The 20,179-nt window shown below is 45.4% G+C and overlaps 1 protein-coding gene across 1 annotated transcript; it reads left to right on the forward strand.

Moving 5' to 3' along the window:
- The first annotated feature begins 1,082 nt into the window (after positions 1–1,082).
- On the forward strand, positions 1,083–3,345 carry LOC138726345 (uncharacterized). The gene is made up of 2 exons (XM_069868029.1): positions 1,083–2,684; positions 3,060–3,345. The coding sequence occupies exons 1-2, from the start codon at positions 1,093–1,095 to the stop codon at positions 3,343–3,345; spliced, it is 1,878 nt and encodes a 625-aa protein (XP_069724130.1). The 5' UTR covers positions 1,083–1,092.
- The last annotated feature ends 16,834 nt before the right edge of the window (positions 3,346–20,179 follow it).

Consider the following 20,179-nt stretch of genomic DNA (forward strand, 5'->3'; position numbering starts at 1 on the left):
GAGTTACGATTTGGGGGAAAGGAATTAACACATGAATTCTTATATGTACCCGACTGCCCGGTTCCTCTTCTGGGACGGGATTTGTTATCTAAACTAAATGCAAAAATCAGCTTTGAAAATGGAGAATTGATTATGCAAGTCCCAGAATCGAATGTAGGAAAGATTTTAGTAGTGAAGGAAAATCCCAAACCTCAGATACCCAAGAAGGTAGAAGAGGCAGTAATCCCTACAGTTTGGGAAACAAGTATACCAGGAAAATCAAAAACTGCTCAACCGGTAATAGTGGAGTTAAAAGAGGGAGCAAGGCCAGTACGAATAAAACAGTATCCCATAAAAATGGAAGCTCGATACGGAATAGTAGAAATCATTGAAAAATTTTTAAAATTTAGAATATTGGAGGAATGTGAGTCAGAATATAATACTCCGATCTTTCCAGTAAAGAAACCAAATGGGGAGTATAGGTTAGTACAAGATCTGAGGGCCATCAACAATATTACGAAAGATATACATCCAGTCGTAGCTAACCCATATACATTGTTGACATCTGTGAAGGAAAAATATAAATGGTTTACAGTAACTGATTTAAAAGATGCCTTCTTCTGCATTCCCCTTGACAAATATAGTAGGAAACTTTTTGCTTTTGAGTGGGAAAACCCATATAATGGACGAAAAACGCAACTCACGTGGACGAGGCTCCCACAAGGATTCAAAAATAGCCCAACTCTTTTTGGAAACCAACTGGCGAAAGAATTGGAGATATGGACTACGCAAGGAAAAATTCAGGTACCAAGAACACAGTATCTTTTGTTACAATATGTAGATGACATATTCCTTGCAACAGAACAAGAATCATTATGCATACAAGTGACTATTGAGATTTTAAACCAACTGGGCCTAAATGGATACAAGGTTTCAAGAGAAAAAGCTCAAATTGCATGCACAACTGTATTGTATCTTGGATGTGAGATAACACAGAGACAACGAAGGTTAGGAACGGATCGTGTTAGAGCAATTTGTGCAATTCCAGAACCCCGGAACTTGCATGAACTGAGGACATTCTTGGAAATGGCAGGGTGGTGTAGGCTGTGGATAATGGACTATGGACTTATAGCAAAACCTCTGTATGAGGCACAAAAATTGCCTAATCTCATTTGGGAGGGACCTCAAAAGGAGGCCTTTAGGAAACTAAAAGAGGCCTTGACTAAGGCACCAGCATTGGGCTTACCGGATTTAACAAAGACTTTCCAGTTGTTTGTTCACGAAAGACAACGATTAGCACTGGGTGTCTTAACACAGAAATTAGGAAGCTGGAAACGACCAGTGGGATACTTCTCTAAACAGTTGGACCCCGTTAGTGCAGGTTGGCCATCCTGCCTGAGAGCCGTAGCAGCAACTGTAATTCTGATACAAGAAGCCAGAAAATTGACTCTAGGAAAAAACATTGAAGTTTATATACCTCATATGGTGTTAACAGTCTTAGAACAAAAAGGGGAGCATTGGCTTTCCCCTAGCCGAATGATGAAGTTCCAAGCCATACTCACTGAACAGGATGATGTAAGTTTGAAAACAACTAACCTGTTAAACCCAGCAGCCTTTTTAGGTGCAGCAACAGAAGATGGTCCTTTGGAACATGATTGCATAGAAGTCATAGAACACACATATGCAACGAGAGCGGACTTGAAAGATACTCCAATCGAACAGCCTGATCAAGAGCTCTTCACAGACGGGAGTAGCTTCGTGGAGAATGGAACGCGGTATGCAGGATATGCCGTGACCACACAGAGCATGGTAATAGAAGCACAGGCCCTACCGGTGGAGACCTCAGCACAACGGGCAGAAATAATAGCCCTCACAAAGGCATTAGAATTAGGCAAAGATAAACGAGTAAACATATGGACAGATTCAAAATATGCCTTTGGAGTAGTTCATGTACACGGAGCTTTATGGAAAGAACGAGGATTATTATCCTCGCAGGGAACCAATATAAAATACCAAAAGGAAATTTTAAACTTGATATCTGCTGTGCAATTACCGGAGCAGGTAGCGATCATGCATTGCAAGGCACATCAAGGAGGAGACTCTAAGGTGGCCGAAGGAAACGCATTGGCAGATCGAACAGCTCGGCGGATAGCACGACAGGTACAGACGATGATGGCCTTGATACCTACCAAGGTAAGCCCTTTACAAGATTACCTGACACAGAAACCGAAATACTCGGAAGAGGACAAGAAATTGGCCAATTTAATGAAGGCAAACCTAAATTCTGAAGGATGGTACGTAACTACAACTGGACAAATAATTGTACCTCCTGTCATTATGCGGGCAATTCTACAGGCAGAACATCAAAAGTGCCATTGGGGAGCAGAAGCATTAGTGACTTATCTGAAACGAAGCATAATTTCGGCACAGATGTTAACAATGGCAAAATCTGTAAATTCAAAATGTGAACTTTGCTTGAGGAATAATCCTGTGGTTAGGAGGAGAGTAGAAATGAGACACATCAGAGTAGGCATGGAACCAGGAGATTATTGGCAAATAGACTTTGTAGAATTACCTAAAGCTCAAGGGTACAAATATTTGTTAGTTGGGGTCGACACTTTTTCTGGATGGCCAGAAGCCTTTCCCTGTCGCACCAATCAAGCCAAAGAAACAGTGAAATGGTTGTTGAGGGAAATTATCCCTAGGTTTGGGGTTCCTTTAGGTCTATCGTCTGATAGGGGCCCACACTTTGTAGCCACAATTGTACAAGAAGTAAGTAAGGCATTGGGAATTTCCTGGAGTCTCCATACCCCATGGAGACCACAATCTAGTGGACAAGTAGAAAAGATGAATCAGACGATAAAAAGACAGGTCAATAAAATATGCCAAGAAGCTAAAATTCAATGGCCCCATGCATTACCAATAGCCCTTCTAAGAATAAGGATAAAGCCTAGGAGTGGGATGGGACTGAGTCCTTATGAAATCCTCTTTGGGAAACCATATGAGTCGCCACAACCAAACCCAAACATGCATATTAAAGGACACCAAGATGTGTACAACTATGTGTTATCTCTTGGTAGAACTTTGACACAGCTACGAAGGGCCTTGATCTGGAACCGTCCGGTGTCATTAAAAAATTCAGTACATGAAATTGAACCGGGAGACCAGGTCTACGTCCGCGATTGGAGTGAAGAACCACTGAAGGAACGGTGGAATGGACCGTACCTGGTGCTGCTAACAACTTTCACTGCGGTAAAGGTAAAAGGAATAGACTCTTGGATCCACTACACACGAGTGAAGAAGGCACCCAAGGACTGGAGAGTCGAAGTAGTCGGACCAACGAGACTGAAGTTGAAAAGCAAGTAAAATGTCGTACTTCGAGTACGGGACTTTGATTATAGTTTGGTCCTTGATACCTATAATAGGTGTCACATCTCTAGAAATCCCATATAGGAGAGAAACAAGCAAGTATACCATTGGACAAAATGCCATTCTGTCTTGCAGGTTTCAAAGTCATGTCCCAATGAAAAGGAAATTAATTCAGATTTTTTTGGGAAAAGGTATCTGGAACTTGTGGAGCACCTGAAACAATCTATGATAGCAAAAATTCGGGGTTAGATGGTTACAAACAAGAACTACAAGGGACATAGAAACTTAAAGGGAAAGTATCGAACAAGTTTTATCCGCGAAATCCCATACGAGGTGAGACAAAACTGGAGCTGACGAATTTAACTTTGACTGACCAAGGAAAATATAGGTGTTTTGTGAGAGCAGGAAGTAATGTAGACTATGGAGAAAGAACACTGATAATAGATCCCCTTCAAGACCATGGAATAAAAGCAGGGCATACACATTATCCGGCTCCTCTGGGTAGTGAGGCACTTATTTACTGCCTCCTAGAGGACCCCCAGCCTGAGGAATTTGGATAGATAAAGGAAGGAAAAGCAGTTCTAAGTGATAAAAGACACTCAATAGAATTGAGACTGGGAGGAATATTAGTCCAGATTATTAAAGGGATAAAAAGATCCGACTTGGGAACTTACAGATGCCAGTATCAAAATGCTACTACCTTTGGATATAGCGAAATCAATATTACTGAATCCAGAGTGAAACGAGCCATAAAACTGACCCAGGCACCCCAGGAGATTTATGTTCAAAAGAAAGATGCTGAAGAAAATTTGATGATTGGGTTAATCAAGGATTTTGCTAGAATGCAAAATACAAGTAAGATTACAGCATGCTTGCCTTTACCAAAAACGGCTGGAGAACCGATAAGCTGGGGAATATTGACTTTCCCACTCCCAGAGGTAAAAGAAAATAAAACCGAATGTAAACAAATAATAACACCCATACAGGAAAAACAGAAAATAAGTATAAGAAGGGAGTGGAGAACTGCAGGAAGTCGAAGCGATTGTGAAAAATTACCAAACTATAAGTTCACACGTATCGGACGATTTAAAGATGTAGGATGGTGTTCATATGATGAAATAAAAGAAATAATGAGAGAAAGAAATACAATGGAATGGGTGTGCCAGAAAAGAAATGATACAGAACAAAATTGGGACACAGTTTGGTCAACAAGTATTTTACAAAAATTCCAATACGGAGGAGAAACATCTTAGTGTTTTAAATGGACAGGAAAACAAAGTAGTGACAAATTACCAGTAAATGGCCGGATCAGTAGAGATCCTATTGATAGCGTTCCATGGTGAAATTGTTCTAAAATTTTAGATTGTGACCTAGACCCTGAAGAGATCACCATACCTCCAGTTAAAATGGCTCTAATAGTAGGGTGTGCCTGTCGGGGATTTAAGGTCGGGGGAAAGGTAATACAAGTACCAGTTAATGGAATAGACTGTAAATATTCGACAGTACGCAGTATGAGTAATTTTGTTTGGGCATCTAATGATGGAATTTGGACTACACATTTATCAATGGAGGGTCCAGTTAAAGAAATAACTCTGGGGTTGCCTACCCTGTGCCCAATTTGGAAGCGATCCCCCTTCAGAGGTAAATTGGAAACTTTACAAATTCGTGCTAAAAGAGACATAGAAAACGATATTAGAGACATAGATGACACTTGGCAGGAGCCTGAGACAGGAGTTAAAGTGGGATGGGCATTAGAATCCCTTTTTGCCCAAATAGCGACGTATCGTAATAGAGAAATGATTTACAAACTAATTGGACAAGCTGAAAGATTGGCAAAAATAACAAAGAAGGGATTTCGAGATTTAAACTTGCAACTACAGGCGACAACGAAAATGACTTTGCAGAACAGAATGGCATTAGACATGCTCTTGTTAAAAGAACATGGTGTCTGTGGATATCTCAAAGATCGAACTGATCACTGCTGTGTGCATATACCTAATGTCACAGCCGATGTGGAATATGATATCTCGCAATTGGGAAAAATAGAAGAAGAAGCTGAAAAAGAGAAAGAAGAAATTGGTCAAAATTGGGTTGGGGCATTATTTGATAGATTAGGCATCCATCTTACTAGCTGAATACACTCTCTCATTCAAACGTTATTCACACTTTTGCTTATATTCCTTACAATCTATCTGGTATATTTGTGTATCCGGAGAGAAATTACTCGCAAACAAAACTGGACACACAAAATTATTGGAGCAGTGACACGAGAATATCCACAGCACCCAATACCCCCATCAACTTACCAAGAAACAGTTACATAAAATGAAAATACTTGCTAAGGTGAAGTATTTTCAAAGGGGGGAAATGCTAGGAAAGTTACACTTAAAGTAGAATAAAATACTGATCATCGACTAATCAGGAACTAAGACTGAATGTAAAATTTCATGATTCTGTTGATTCTTAACGTATCCTAGCAACAGACCCGAGGTGCTTGCTCAAAGGACCTCATGTAACAAATAAGATCCAGGTATGCTTAGGAAAAGTACGTACTAGCTACCCTACCCAAGTAGAACATACACCTGCAGCAGCCAAAAGACCATCATAAATCTTGTGAAGGACAGAAGAATAGGTTTCAGGAGGCAAGAAAGATATACCTGAGCGGTCAAGTGGAGATAAGTGCGGGTCCAGCCAAGAAAAACCGACGAGTTTGCCAAAAGAACAAGATGTAATAAAGACAATGCGAGGAAGACTACTTACTTCATCTGAGGAAGACTACTTACTTCATCAGGACGACCACCAGAGGGGGCTACGCAGGCGCAATAGAGACTGATGTCGCAATAAGGCGATGAAGTAACCTACCTATGCATATGTATTAGATAATGAAGTAACCTGTTGAATATACAATAGATTGCGAAACTTTTAGAGAATAAAAAGCGGACGCGATGTGACGGTCTTTAGAACCAGATTTGGGTGCGTACCCCTGGTTCCCGGGGCCTCGAAATAAAGCACCACATATAACCTCCTAGTGTGGTTATGTGTTTGTCATTCTGCTAACAGTAACATCATTGTCATTTATAATATCTGTGTCTTCTATGTCGTCTGTGTCTATTGTGACATAATTTTCATTTATAAAGTCTGTGTAGTCATTGTTGTCTGTGTCTATTTTGACATCATTGTCATTTTTAATGACTGGTTCGTCTGTGTCATCTGTGTCTATTGTGACATCATTGTCATTTATATTGTCTGTGTCGTCTGTGTAATCATTTTCATTTATAAAGTCTTTGTTGTCTGTGTTTTGTGACATCATTGTCTTTTATAATGTCTTTTTCGTCTATGTCGTCTGTGTTTATTGTGACATAATTTTAATTTATAAGGTCTCTGTCATCTGTGGCTTTTGTGACATCATTGTCATTTCAGTGTCTGTGTAGTCTGTGTCATCTATGTCTATTGTGACATCATTGTCATTTATAATGTCTGTGTCTATTGTGACATCATTGTCATCTATGTCTGTGTCGTTTGTGTCGTCTGTGTGTATTGCGACATCATTTTGGTTTATAATGTCTGTGTCGTCTGTGTAAGCATTGTCATTTATAATGTCTGTGTCATCTTTGTCGTCTGTGTCTATTGTGACATCATTGTCACTTATGTCTGTGTCTTTTTTTGTCGTCCGTTTGTATTGTGACATCTTTGTAATTTATAATGCCTGTGTCATCTGTGTATATTGTGAACATCATTGTCATTTATAATATCTGTGTCATCTGTCTTCTGTGTGGTCTGTATCCTCTGTGACGTCTGTGTCAATTGTGACATCATTGTCATTTATAATGTCTGTGTTGTCTGTGTCTATTGTGACATAATTGTCATTAAAAATATCTGTTTCGTCTGTGTTAACAGTGTTTATTTTGACATCACTGTTATTTATAATGTCTGTGTTGTCTTTGCTATCTGTGTCATCTGTGTCTATTGTGACATAATTTTCATTTATTATATCTGTGTCGTATGTCGTCTGTGTCTATTGTTTCATCATTGTCATTTATAACGTCTGTGTCGTCTGTGTCATCTGTGACTATAGTGATACCATTGTCATTTGTAGTATCTATGTCTTCTGTGTGGTCTGTGTGGTCTGTGTCTATTTTGACAACATTGACATTTATAATGTATGTGTCAGCTGCATTGTCTGTGTCGATTGTGACATCATTGTCTTTTATAATGTCTTTGTCATCTGTGTCGTCTGTGTCTATTGTGAAATCATTGTCATTTATCACATCTTTGTCATCTGTGTGTATTGTGAAATCATTGTCATTTATAATGTCTGTGTCATCGTGTGTCTATTTTGATATCATTGTAATTTATACTGTCTGTGTCATTTGTGTCTATTGTGACATCATTGTAATTTATAATGTCATTGTGGTCTGTGTCTATTGTGACATCATTGTCATTTATAATGTCTGTGTTGTCTATGTCTTCTGTGTCCATTGTGACATCAATGTCATTTATAATGTCTGTGACTTCTGTGTCTGTGTCGTCGGTGTCTATGGTGACAGCAGTGTCAATTATAATTTCTGTGTCGTCTGTGTCTACTGTGAAATCATTTGCATTTATAATGTCTGTGTCATCTGTGTCTATAGTGATATCATTGTCATGTATAATGTCTATGTCGTCTGTTTCGTTGTTAAAAAATTGTCATTTATAATATCTGTGTCGTCTGTGTCATCTGTGGCTATTGTGACTTAATTGTCAATTTTAGTGTCTGTGTAGTCAGTGACGTCTGTGCCTATTTTGGCACCGTTGTCCTTTATAATGTCTGTGTCGTCTGTGTCTTTTGTGCCATCATTGTCATTTATAATATCTGTGTAGTCTGTGTTGTCTATGTCTATTATGACATCGTGTAATTTATAATGTCTGTGTCGTCTGTGTCTATAGTGACGTAATTTTCATTTATAATGTCTGTGTTTTCTGTCGTCTGTGTCTATCTTGACATCATTGTCATTTATAATGTATGTGCCGTCTGTGTCTTCTGTACCTATTGTGACATCGTTGTCATATATAATGTCTGTGTCATATGTGTCTATTCTGACACCATTGTCATTTATAAAGACTGTATCCTCTGTGTCTATTGTGACATAATTGTCATTTATAAATTTTTTTTGTCTGTGTCTATTGTTACATCATTACCATTTGTAATGTCTGTGTCATCTCTGTCATCTCTTTCGTCTGTGTCTATTGTGACATCATTGTCGTTTATAATGTATGTGTCGTCTGTGTCTATTGTGACATCATTTTCTTTAATAATGTCTTTTTTGCATATGTCATCTCTGTCCTCTGTGTTGTCTGTGTCATCTGTGTCTAGTGTGGCATCATTGTCATTTATAAAGTCTCTGTCATCTCTTTCATCTGTGTCTATTGTGACATCATTGTCATTTATAATGTCTTTGTTGTCTGTGTCATCTGTTTCATCTCTCGTCTGTGTCTATTGTGACATCATTTTCATTTATAATGTCTGTGTCGTCTGTGTCGTTAGTTCCTATTGTGAAATCTTTGTCATAAATTATGTCTCTGTCGTCTGTGTATTCTGTCATCTTTGTCTATTGCGACATCATTGTCATTTATAATGTCTTTGTCTGTGTATTGTGTCATCAGTGTCTATTTTGACATCATTGTCATTTATATCTGTCGTCTGTTTCTATTGTGACATCATTGCCTTTATCATGTCTTTGTCGTCTGTGTGCTATGTGTCGTCTATGTAGTCTGTGTCGTCTGTGTCTATTGTGACATCATTGTCATTCATAATGTCTGTCTTCAGTTTCTTTTGTGACATCATTGTAATTTATATCTGTGTTGCCTGTGTCAATTGTGACATCATTGACATTTATAATGTCTGTGTCATCTGTGTCGTCTGTGTCATCTGTTTTTTCTGTGTCTATTGTGACATCATTGTCATATATAATGTCTTTGTCGTCTGTGTCGTCTGCGTCAGCAGTGTATATTGTGACATCATTGTCATAAATAATTCCTGTGTTGTCTTTTTTGTCTGTTTTGTCTGTGTCGTTTGTGTCGTCTGTGTATATTGTCACATCATTTTCATTTATAATGTCTTGTTGTATGTGTCGTCAACATCCTCTGTTTCTTCTGTTTCTTTTTTGACATCATTGTCATTTATAACATCTGTGTCATCTGTCTCGTCTGCCTTTCTTTGCCCGACTTTGCCATTCTCCGCCCGTCTTTACCCTTCTCCAATGCTCTCCACAATTCTCCGCCCGTCTTTGCCCTTGTCAGCCTGTCTTTGCCCTTCTCCGCCCGTCTTTACCCTTCTCCACCTATCTTTGCCCTTCTCCGCCCGTCTTTGCCACTCTCAGCACTTCTTTGCCTTTCTCTGACCGACTTTGCCTTTCTCCAACCATCTTTGCCATTCTCCGGTACTCTCTGCAATTCTCCACCCGTCTTTGCCCTTCTCCACCTATCTTTGCACTTGTCAGCCCTTCTTAGACGTTGTCCGCCCGTCTTATCACTTGTGCACCCGTCTTTGCCTTTGTCCACCCATCTTGGCAATTGTCCGCCTTTCTTTGCACTTCTGCACCCGTCTTTGATCTTCTCCTCCCGTCTTTGTCATTCTCCGCCCGTCTTTGTCATTCTCCGCCCGTCTTTGCACTTCTCTGCCCGTCTTTGCACTTCTCTGCCCGTCTTTGCTCCTCTCCGCCCATCTTGGCATTTCTTCGTCCATCTTTGCATATCTCCGCCCGTCTTTGCACTTGTCCCACTGTCTAAGCACTTCCCCGCCCGTCTTTGCACTTCCCCACCCCTATTTGCCCTTCTCCGCCCGTCTTTGCCCTTCTCCGCCCGTCTTTGCCCTTCTCCACCCGTCTTTGCCCTTCTCCGCCCGTCTTTGCCCTTCTCCGCCCGTCTTTGCCCTTCTCCGCCCGTCTTTGCCCTTCTCCGCCCGTCTTTGCCCTTCTCCGCCCGTCTTTGCCCTTCTCCGCCCGTCTTTGCCCTTCTCCGCCCGTCTTTGCCCTTCTCCGCCCGTCTTTGCCCTTCTCCGCCCGTCTTTGCCCTTCTCCGCCCGTCTTTGCTCATCTTTGCACTTCTCTGCCCATCTTTGCATTCTCCGCACTTGTTTGCTCTTCTCTGCCCAACTGTGCCCTTCTCCCCCCGTCTGTGCCGTTCTCTGCCCGTCTTTGTACTTCTCCAAGATTCTTTGCACTTTTCTGTTTGTATTTGCCCTTGTCCGCCCGTCTTTGCCCTTGTCCGCCCGTCTTTGCCCTTGTCCGCCCGTCTTTGCCCTTGTCCGCCCGTCTTTGCCCTTGTCCGCCCGCCTTTGCCACTCTCCAGACATCTTTGCAACTCTCCTCACTTCCTCGCCACTATCCGCACTTCTTTGCCACTCTCTGCACTTCTTTGACCTTTTCCGCCCGTCTTTCACTTGTGAGCCCTTCTTTGCCCTTCTGCACCCGTCTTTGCTCTTCTTGGCACGTCTTTGCACTTCTCTGCCCGTTCTTGCATTCTCCGCACTTGTTTGCCCTTCTCCACTCGTCTTTGCCCTTCTCCCCCCATCCTTGTTCTTGTCCGCATGTTTTTGCCCTTGTCCGACCGTCTTTGCCCTTCTCCACCTATCTTTGCACTTGTCAGCCCTTCTTAGACGTTGTCCGCCCGTCTTATCACTTGTGCAACCATCTTTGTCTTTGTCCAACCGTCTTGTCAATTGTCCACTTTCTTTGCCCTTCTGCGCCCGTCTTTGCCCTTCTGCGCCCGTCTTTGCCCTTCTGCGCCCGTCTTTGCCCTTCTCTGGTATTCTCGGGATTTCTCTGACTGTCCTTGCTCTTGTCTAAGCCTCTTTGCCCTTCTCTGTCCGTCTTTGCACTTCTCTGTCCGTCTTTGCCCTTCTCCCCCCGTCTTTGTTCTTGTCCACCCGTCTTTGCCCTTCTCTGTCTGTCTTTGCCCTTCTACCACCGTCTTTGTTCTTGTCCGCCTCTTTTTGCCCTTGTCCCTCCGTCTTTGCCCTTCTCCGCCCATCTTGGCACTCGTGCGCCCGTCTTTGCCTTTGTCCGCCTTCCTTTGCAATTGTCCACCTGTCTTTAATCCTCTCCGCCCGTCTTTGCCCTTCTCCAACTGTCTTTGCACTTTTTTGCCCGTCTTTGCCCCTCTCCACCCCTTTTGGCCCTTCTCCCCCCGTCTTTGCCCTTCTCCCCCCGTCTTTGCCTTTCTCCACCCGTCTTTGCCCTTCTCCGCCCGTCTTTGCCCTTCTCCGCCCGTCTTTGCCCTTCTCCGATATTCTCCACATTTCTCCGCCCACTTTTGCCCTTCTCTGCCCTTCCTTGCCCTTCTCCATCCTACTTTGCCCTTCTCCGCCCGTCTTTGCCCTTCTTTGCACTTCTCCAATATCCTCCGCACCTCTCCACCCGTCTTTGCCCTTCTCCGCCCGTCTTTTCCCATCTTTGCGCTTCTCCGATTTCCTCCACCCTTCTCCACCCATCTTTGCCCTTCTCCCATCATGTTTTCTCTGCTCCGCCTGTCTTTGCCCTTCTCCGCCCATCTATGCCCTTCTCCCACTGTTTTTGCCCTTCTCCCCCTTCTTTGCCCTTCTCCCCGCGTCTTTGCCCTTCTCCCCGCGTCTTTGCCCTTCTCCGCCCGTCTTTGCCCATCCTTGTACTTCTCCGATATTCTCCACCCTTCTCTGCCCGTCTTTGCCCTTCTCCCCTCATGCTTTCCCATCTCTTCCCGTCTTCGCCCTCCTCCGCCCGTCTTTGCCCTTCTCCGATATTCTCCACATTTCTCCGCCTGCTTTTGCCCTTCTCTTCCCTTCTTTGCCCTTCTCCATCCTACTTTGCCCTTCTCAGCCCGTCTCTGCCCTTCTCCGCCCGTCTCTGCCCATCTTTGCGCTTTTCCGATTTCCTCCACGCTTCTCCGCCCATCTTTGCCCTTCTCCCCTTATGTTTTCTCTTCTCCGCCCGTCTTTGCCTTTCTCCGCCCGTCCTTGCCCTTCTCCTCTAGTCTTTGCCCATCTTTGCACTTCTTCGATATTCTCCACACTTCTCCGCCCGTCTTTGCCCTTCTACACTTTTCTTTGCTTATCTTTGTCCTTCTCTAATATTCCCTGCCCTTCTCCAGGCGTCTTTGCCCTTCTCCTATATTCTCCAGAATTCTCCACCCGACTTTGCCCTTCTCTGTCCATCTTTGCCCTTCTCACCCGTCTTTTTCCATCTTTCCTCTTCTCCGATACTCTCCACAATTCTTTGCCTGTCTTTGCCCTTCTACCCTTTTCTTTGCCCATCTTTGCCCTTCTCCAATATTCTCTGCCCTTCTCCGCCCGTCTTTGCCCTTCTCCGCCCGTCTTTGCCCTTCTCCGCCCGTCTTCGCCCTTCTCCGCCCGTCTTTGCCCATCTTTCCACTTCTCTGATATTCTCCACCATTCTCCTCCCGTCTTTGCACTTCTCCCCCCTTCTTTACCCTTCTCCACCCATCTTTGTTTTTTTCCACCTGTCTTTGCCCCTCTTTCCACTTCTCAAATATTCTCTGCCCTTCTCCCCCCTTCTCCGCCCGTCTTTGCCCTTCTCCGCCCGTCTTTGCCCTTCCTTTATCTTTTCTGCACTTCTCCGCCAATCTTTGCCCTTCTCTGCACGTCTTTGCCCTTCTCCCCTTGTCTTTGCACATCTTTGCACTTCTCCGATATTCTCTGCCCTTCTCCCCCCATCTTTGCCCTTCTCAGCCCAACTTTGCCCTTCTCCGCCCCTCTTTGCCCTTCTCCATCCCTTTTTTGCCCTTCTCCCCCTGTTTTTGCCATTCTCCGTCCGTCTTTGCCATTCTTTGCACTTCTCCGATATTCTCCTCCCTTCTCCGGCCATCTTTGCCCTTCTCCACCAATCTTTGCCCATCTTTGCACTTCTCCGATATTCTCCACCCTTCTCTGCCCGTTTTTGCCCTTATCCCCTTATGTTTTCCCTTCTCCGCCCGTCCTTGCCCTTCTCCGCCCGTCCTTGCCCTTCTCCGCCCGTCCTTGCCCTTCTCCGCCCGTCCTTGCCCTTCTCCGCCCGTCCTTGCCCTTCTCCGCCCGTCCTTGCCCTTCTTTGCACTTCTTCGATGTTCTCCACACTCCTCCGCCCGTCTTTGCCCTTCTACCATTTTCTTTGCTTATCTTTGCCCTTCTCTAATATTCCCTGCCCTTCTCCAGCCGTCTTTGCCCTTCTCCAGGCGTCTTTGCCCTTCTCCTATATTCTCCACAATTCTTTGCCCGACTTTGCCCTTCTCCGTCCATCTTTGCCCTTCTCACCCGTCTTTTTCCATCTTTCCTCTTCTCCGATACTCTCCACAATTCTTCGCCCGTCTTTGCCCTTCTACCCTTTTCTTTGCCCATCTTTGCCCTTCTCCAATATTCTCTGCCCTTCTCCCCCCGTCTTCACCCTTCTCCCCCCGTCTTCACCCTTCTCCCCCCGTCTTCACCCTTCTCCCCCCGTCTTCACCCTTCTCCCCCCGTCTTTGCCCATCTTTCCACTTCTCTGATATTCTCCACCCTTCTCCACCTGTCTTTGCACTTCTCCCCCCTTCTTTACCCGTCTCCACCCGTCTTTGCCCTTCTCCGCACATCTTTGCCCTTCTTTGATCTTTTCCGCTCTTCTCCGCCAATCTTTGCCCTTCTCTGCACGTCTTTGCCCTTCTCCCCTTGTCTTTGCACATCTTTGCACTTCTCCGATATTCTCTGCACTTCTCCGCCCGTCTTTGCCCTTCTCCGCCCGTCTTTGCCCTTCTCCGCCCGTCTTTGCACTTCTCCGCCCGTCTTCGCCCTTCTCCGCCCGTCTTTGCCCTTCTCCGCCCGTCTTTGCCCTTCTCCGCCCGTCTTTGCCCTTCTCCGCCCGTCTTTGCCCTTCTCCGCCCGTCTTTGCCCTTCTCCGCCCGTCTTTGCCCTTCTCCGCCCGTCTTTGCCCTTCTCCGATATTCTCCACCCTTCTCTGCCCGTTTTTGCCCTTATCCTCTTATGTTTTCCCTTCTCTGCCCGTCCTTGCCAATCTCTGCCCGTCCTTGCCCTTCTCCGCCCGTCCTTGCCCTTCTCCGATATTATCCACCCTTCTCCGCCCGTCTTTGCACTTCTCCGCCCGTCTTTGCCCATCTTTGCACTTCTCCAATATTCTACACCCTTCTCCACCCGTCTTTGCCAATCTCTGCCCGTCTTTGCCCTTCTCCGCCATTCTTTGCCCTTCTCCGCCATTCTTTGCCCTTCTCCGCCATTCTTTGCCCTTCTCCGCCCCCTTTGCCCTTCTCCGCCCCCTTTGCCCTTCTCCGCCCCTCTTTGCCCTTCTCCGCCCCCCTTTGCCCTTCTCCAGTATTCTCCTCATTTCTTCACCCTTCTTTGCCGTTCTCCACCCGTTTTTGCTGTTCTCCGCCTGTCCTTGCCCTTCTCCGTTGTTCTTCACACTTCTCAGCCCGTCTTTGCCTTTCTCTGCCCGTCTTTGCACATCTTTGCACTTCTCTGATATTCTCCACCCTTCTCCACCCGTCTTTGCCCTTCTCCGCACCCCTTTGCCCTTCTCCGCACCCCTTTGCCCTTCTCCGCACCCCTTTGCCCTTCTCCGCACCCCTTTGCCCTTCTCCGCACCCCTTTGCCCTTCTCCGCACCCCTTTGCCCTTCTCCGCACCCCTTTGCCCTGCTCCCACCTTCTTTGACTTTCTCTGAACTTCTCTGAAATTATCTGATCTTTTTTGAACTTCTCTGAATTCTACAGCCTTCTCTGAACTTCCTTTGCCTTCTCCGACCTTCTCTGTCCTTCTACGAACTTCTCCGACCTTCTTCGAACTTCTCCAACTTTTTTGACATTCTCTGAACTTCTTTGACATTTTCCAAACTTCTTTTACCTTCTCCGACATTCTTTGACCTTCTCGGAACTTCTCTGATGTTCTTTGACTTTCTCCAAACTTCTCTGACATTTTCCGATGTTCTTTGACCTTCTACAAATTTCTCCGACCTTCTCCGAACTTCTTTGATATTCTCTGAAATTCTTTTACTTCCTACCGCTTTCTTCGAATTTCTTTCATCTTCTCTGACCTTCTTTGACCTTGTCAGACCTTCTTTGACCTTCTCCGAACTTCTCTGACCTTCTTGGACTTTCTCTGAACTTCTTTGACCTTCTCCAAAATTCTTTGACATTCTCCAACCTTCTATGAACTCCTCCAACTTTCTCCGAATGCCTTTGAAATTCTCTGACCTTCCTTGATCTTCTCCGAACTTCTCCAAACTTCTTCAACAACTTTTGAAATTCTCTGAATTTCTTTGAGCTTCTCTATCCTTCTGCAACCTTCTCCAACATTCTTTGAACTTCTCTGACCTTCTCCGACCTACTCCGTACTTATTTGACCTTCTCTGACCTTCTCTGACTTTCTTTTAACTTATCTGACCCTCTTTGCCCTTCTCTGCCCGTCTTTGCCCTTCTCCGCCCGTCTTTGCCCTTCTCCGCCCGTCTTGGCTTCTTTTGAACTTTTCCAATAATCTCCGCCCTTCTCCGCCCGTCCTTGCCCTTCTCCGCCCGTCCTTGCCCTTCTCCGCCCGTCCTTGCCCTTCTCCGCCCGTCCTTGCCCTTCTCCGCCCGTCCTTGCCCTTCTCCTCCTCTCTTTGCCCTTCTTCGATATTCTCCGTCCTTCTCCTCCCATCTTTGCCCTTCTCAGCCCGCCTTTCCCCTTTTCCTCCCATCTTTGCACTGCTTTGCACTTCTCCGATATTATCCGCCCGTCTTTGCCCTTCTCCGCCCGTCTTTGCCCTTCTCCGCCCGTCTTTGCCCTTCTCCGCCCGTCTTTGCCCTTCTCCGCCCGTCTTTGCCCTTCTTTGCACTTGTCCGATGTTCTCCTCCCTTCTCCACCCGTCTTTGCCCTTCTTTGCCCTTTTCTTAACTTCTCTGCCCAACTTTGCCCTTCTCCACACTTCTTTGCCCTTCTCCGCCCGTCTTTGCCCTTCTCCGCCCGTCTTTGCCCTTCTCCGCCCGTCTCCGCCCTTCTCCGCCCGTCTCCGCCCTTCTCCGCCCGTCTCCGCCCTTCTCCGCCCGTCTCTGCTTTTCTTTGAACTTCTCCAATATTGTACACACTTCTCCGCCCATCTTTGCCCTTCTCCTAAACTCTTTGCCCATCTTTGCATTTCTCCATTATTTTCCACCCTTCTCTGCACATCTTATCCCTTCCCTGTACGTCTTTTCCCATCTTTGCACTTCTCTGATATTCTCTGCCCTTCTCCGCCTATCTTTGCCCTTCTTCGCCCCTCTTTGCCCTTCTCCGCTCCTCTTTGCCTCCTTTGAAATTCTCCGATAATCTCTGCCCTTCTCCGCCCCTTTGCCCTTCTCCGCCCATCTTTGCCCTTCTCCGATATACTCCGTCCTTCTCCTACCATCTTTGCTCTTCTCAGCCCGTCTTTGTCCTTCTCCTCCCATCTTTGCCCTTCTTTGCACTTCTCCAATATTCTCTGTCCCTCTCCGCCCATCTTTGCCCTTCTCTGCTCATCTTTGCCCTTCTCTGCTCGTCTTTGCCCTTCTTTGCACTTCTCCAATATTCTCCACCCTTCTCCACCTTTTTTTGACCTTCTCTGCCCATGGTTACCCTTCTCCACCCATTATTGCCCTTCTCCGCCCATCTTTGCACTTCTCGTATATTCTCCACACTTCTCTGCCCGTCTTTGCCCTTCTCCACCCGTCTTTGCCCTTCTCTGATATTCTCCTCCTTTCTCCACCAGTCTTTGCCCTTCTCCCACCTTCTTTGACTTTCTCCGAACTTCTCCAAAATTATCTGATCTATTTCGAACTTCTCTGAATTCTACTACCTTCTCTGAACTTCCTTGGGCTTCTCCGACCTTCTCTGTCCTTCTACGAACTTCTACGACCTTCTCTGAACTTCTCTGAACTTCTTTGACATTCTCTGAACTTCTTTGACATTTTCCGACCTTCTTTTACCTTCTCCGACATTCTTTGACCTTCTCAGATCTTCTCTGATGTTCTTTGACCTTCTCCAAACTTCTCTGACCTTTTCCGATATTCTTTGACTTTCTCCAAATATCTCCTTCCTTCTCTGACCTTCTTAGAACTTCTTTGATTTTCTCCAAACTTCTTTGACCTTCTCTGAACCTCTTTGATATTTTCCGACCTTCTCTGACCTTCCTTGACCTTCTCCGACCTTCCTTGACCTTCTCCGACCTTCCTTGACCTTCTCCGACCTTCCTTGACCTTCTCCGACCTTCCTTGACCTTCTCCGACCTTCCTTGACCTTCTCCGACCTTCCTTGACCTTCTTCCATCTTCTCTGACCTTCTTCAACCTTCTCTGACCTTCTCGGAATTGCTCAATGAGGTCGCTGTAGACACAGACAACACAGAATTTCTAAACGACAGTGAGGTCGCTGTAGACACAGGCGACACAGACTTTCTAAACCTCAGTGAGGTCGCTGTGAACACAGACGACACAGACTTCCTAAACATCAATGAGGTCACTATAGACACAGATGACAGTGAGGTCGCTATAGACACATGCAACACAGACTTTCTAAACGACAATGAGATCGCTGTAGAGACAGGCGACACAGACTTTCTAAACGACAGTGAGGTCGCTGTAGACACAGGCAACAGAGACTTTCTAAACGACAATGAGGTCGCTGTAGACACAGGCGACGCAGACTTTCTAAACGACAATGAGGTCGCTGTAGACACGCTCTGACTTCCCCGACCATCTTTGACCTTCTCTGAACTTCTCTGATCTTCCCTGACCCTCTTTATACTTCTCCAACTTTCTTTGACCTTCTCCTGGCTTCTTTGACCTTCTCCAAACTTCTCATAATCCTTTGTCCTTCTGCGACCTTCTCCAAACTTCTCCGACCTTCTCCGACCCTCTCTGACCTTCTCCGACCCTCTCTGACCTTCTTTGACCTTTTCCGACCTTCTTTGACCTTTTCCGACCTTCTTTGACCTTCTCTGATCTTCTTCGACCTTCTCTGACCTTCTCCAAATTGCTCAATGAGGTCGCTGTAGACACAGATGACACAGACTTTCAAAACCTCAATGAGGTCGCGATAGACACAGACGACCCAGACTTTCAAAACCTCAATGAGGTCGCTGTAGACACAGACGACACAGAATTTCTAAACCTCAATGAGGTCGCTGTAGACACAGACGACACAGACTTTCTAAACCTCAATGAGGTCGCTGTAGACACAGATGACCCAGACTTTCTAAACCTCAATGAGATCGTTATAGACACAGACGACCCAGACTTTCTAAACCTCAACGAAGTCGCTATAGACACAGACGACACAGACTTTCTAAACGTCAGTGAGGTCGCTATAGATACAGGCGACACAGACTTTCTAAACGACAGTGAGGTCGCTGTAGACACAGGCGACACAGACTTTCTAAACCTCAATGAGGTCGCTGTGAACACAGACGACACAGACTTTCTAAACATCAATGAGGTCACTATAGACACAGATGACACAGACTTTCTAAATGTCAGTGAGGTCACTATAGACACAGACGACCCAGATGACAGTGAGGTCGCTATAGACACAGGCAACACAGACTTTCTAAACGACAATGAGGTTGCTGTAGACACGCTCTGACTTCCCCGACCATCTTTGACCTTCTCTGAACTTCTCTGATCTTCTCTGACCCTCTTTATACTTCTCCAACTTTCTTTGACTTTCTCCTGGCTTCTTTGACCTTCCCAAAACTTCTCCTAATCCTTTGTCCTTCTCCGACCCTCTCTGACCCTCTCTGACCCTCTCTGACCCTCTCTGACCCTCTTCTGACCCTCTTCTGACCCTCTTCTGACCTTCTCCGATCCTCTCTGATCTCTGACCTTCTCCGATCCTCTCTGACCTTCTCTGACCTTCTCCGACCTTCTTTTAACTTATCTGACCTTCTCCAACGTTCTCCCACCTTCTCCGACCTTGTCTGACCTTTCCGACCTTCTTTGACATTTTCCGACTTTCTCCCATTTTCTCCAACCGTCTTTATCTTTCTCCAACCTTCTTTGACCTTCTCCGAGCTTCTCCGACCTTTTCCGAGCTTCTTTATCTTTCTCCAACCCTCTTTGACCTTCTCCGACCACCTTTGAACTTCTCCGAACTACTCTGACCTTCTCCGACCTTCTCCGAACTTCTCCAACTGTCTTTATCTTTCTCCAACCTTCTTAGGCCTTCTCCAAGCTTCTTTGACCTTCTGCGACCTTCTCCAAGCTTCTTTTACTTTCTCCGACCTTCTCCATGCTTTTTTGACCTTATCTGACCTTCTCCTAACTTCTCCAACCTTCTTCAAATTTCTTTGACCTTCTCCGACCATCTTTTACCTTCTTCGACCTTCTCCAATCTTCTCCAACCTTCTTTATCTTTCTCCAACCTTCTTTGACCTTCTCTGAGCTTCTTTGACCTTCTCCGAAATTCTCTGACCTTCTTTGACCTTCTCTGAAATTCTACGAACTTCTTTGAAATTCTCCAACCACCTTCGACCTTTTCCGACCTTCTTTGAACTTCTCCAACCTTCTTTGACATTCTCTGACCTTCTCCGACCTAATCTGACCTTCTCTGACCTACTCTTAACTTCTCTGACCTTCTCCGATATTCTTCGAACTTCTTTGAACTTCTCCAACCTTCTCCCACCTTCTTTGCCCTTCTCCCACCTTCTTTGCCCTTCTCCCACCTTCTTTGCCCTTCTCCCACCTTCTTTGCCCTTCTCCCACCTTCTTTGCCCTTCTCCCACCTTCTTTGCCCTTCATTTCCCTTGTTCGACCTTCTTTGTAGACCTTGTAGTTGTATAGAGCAATGAGGTCTCCCCTCAGCCTCCACTTCTCCAGGTTAAACAACCCCAGGTTTCTGAGCCATTT

Source organism: Phaenicophaeus curvirostris, chromosome 13 (genome assembly GCF_032191515.1).
Source record: "Phaenicophaeus curvirostris isolate KB17595 chromosome 13, BPBGC_Pcur_1.0, whole genome shotgun sequence".
Taxonomy (NCBI): Eukaryota; Metazoa; Chordata; class Aves; order Cuculiformes; family Cuculidae; genus Phaenicophaeus; species Phaenicophaeus curvirostris.

Bases quoted from the DNA above. Each gene is read 5' to 3' on its own strand.
- LOC138726345 (XM_069868029.1), top strand. From the start codon at position 1,093: ATGGACTATGGACTTATAGCAAAACCTCTGTATGAGGCACAAAAATTG. The intron at 2,685-3,059 runs GTTTGGGGTTCC...ATCTCTTGGTAG, and splicing joins TTGAGGGAAATTATCCCTAG to AACTTTGACACAGCTACGAA.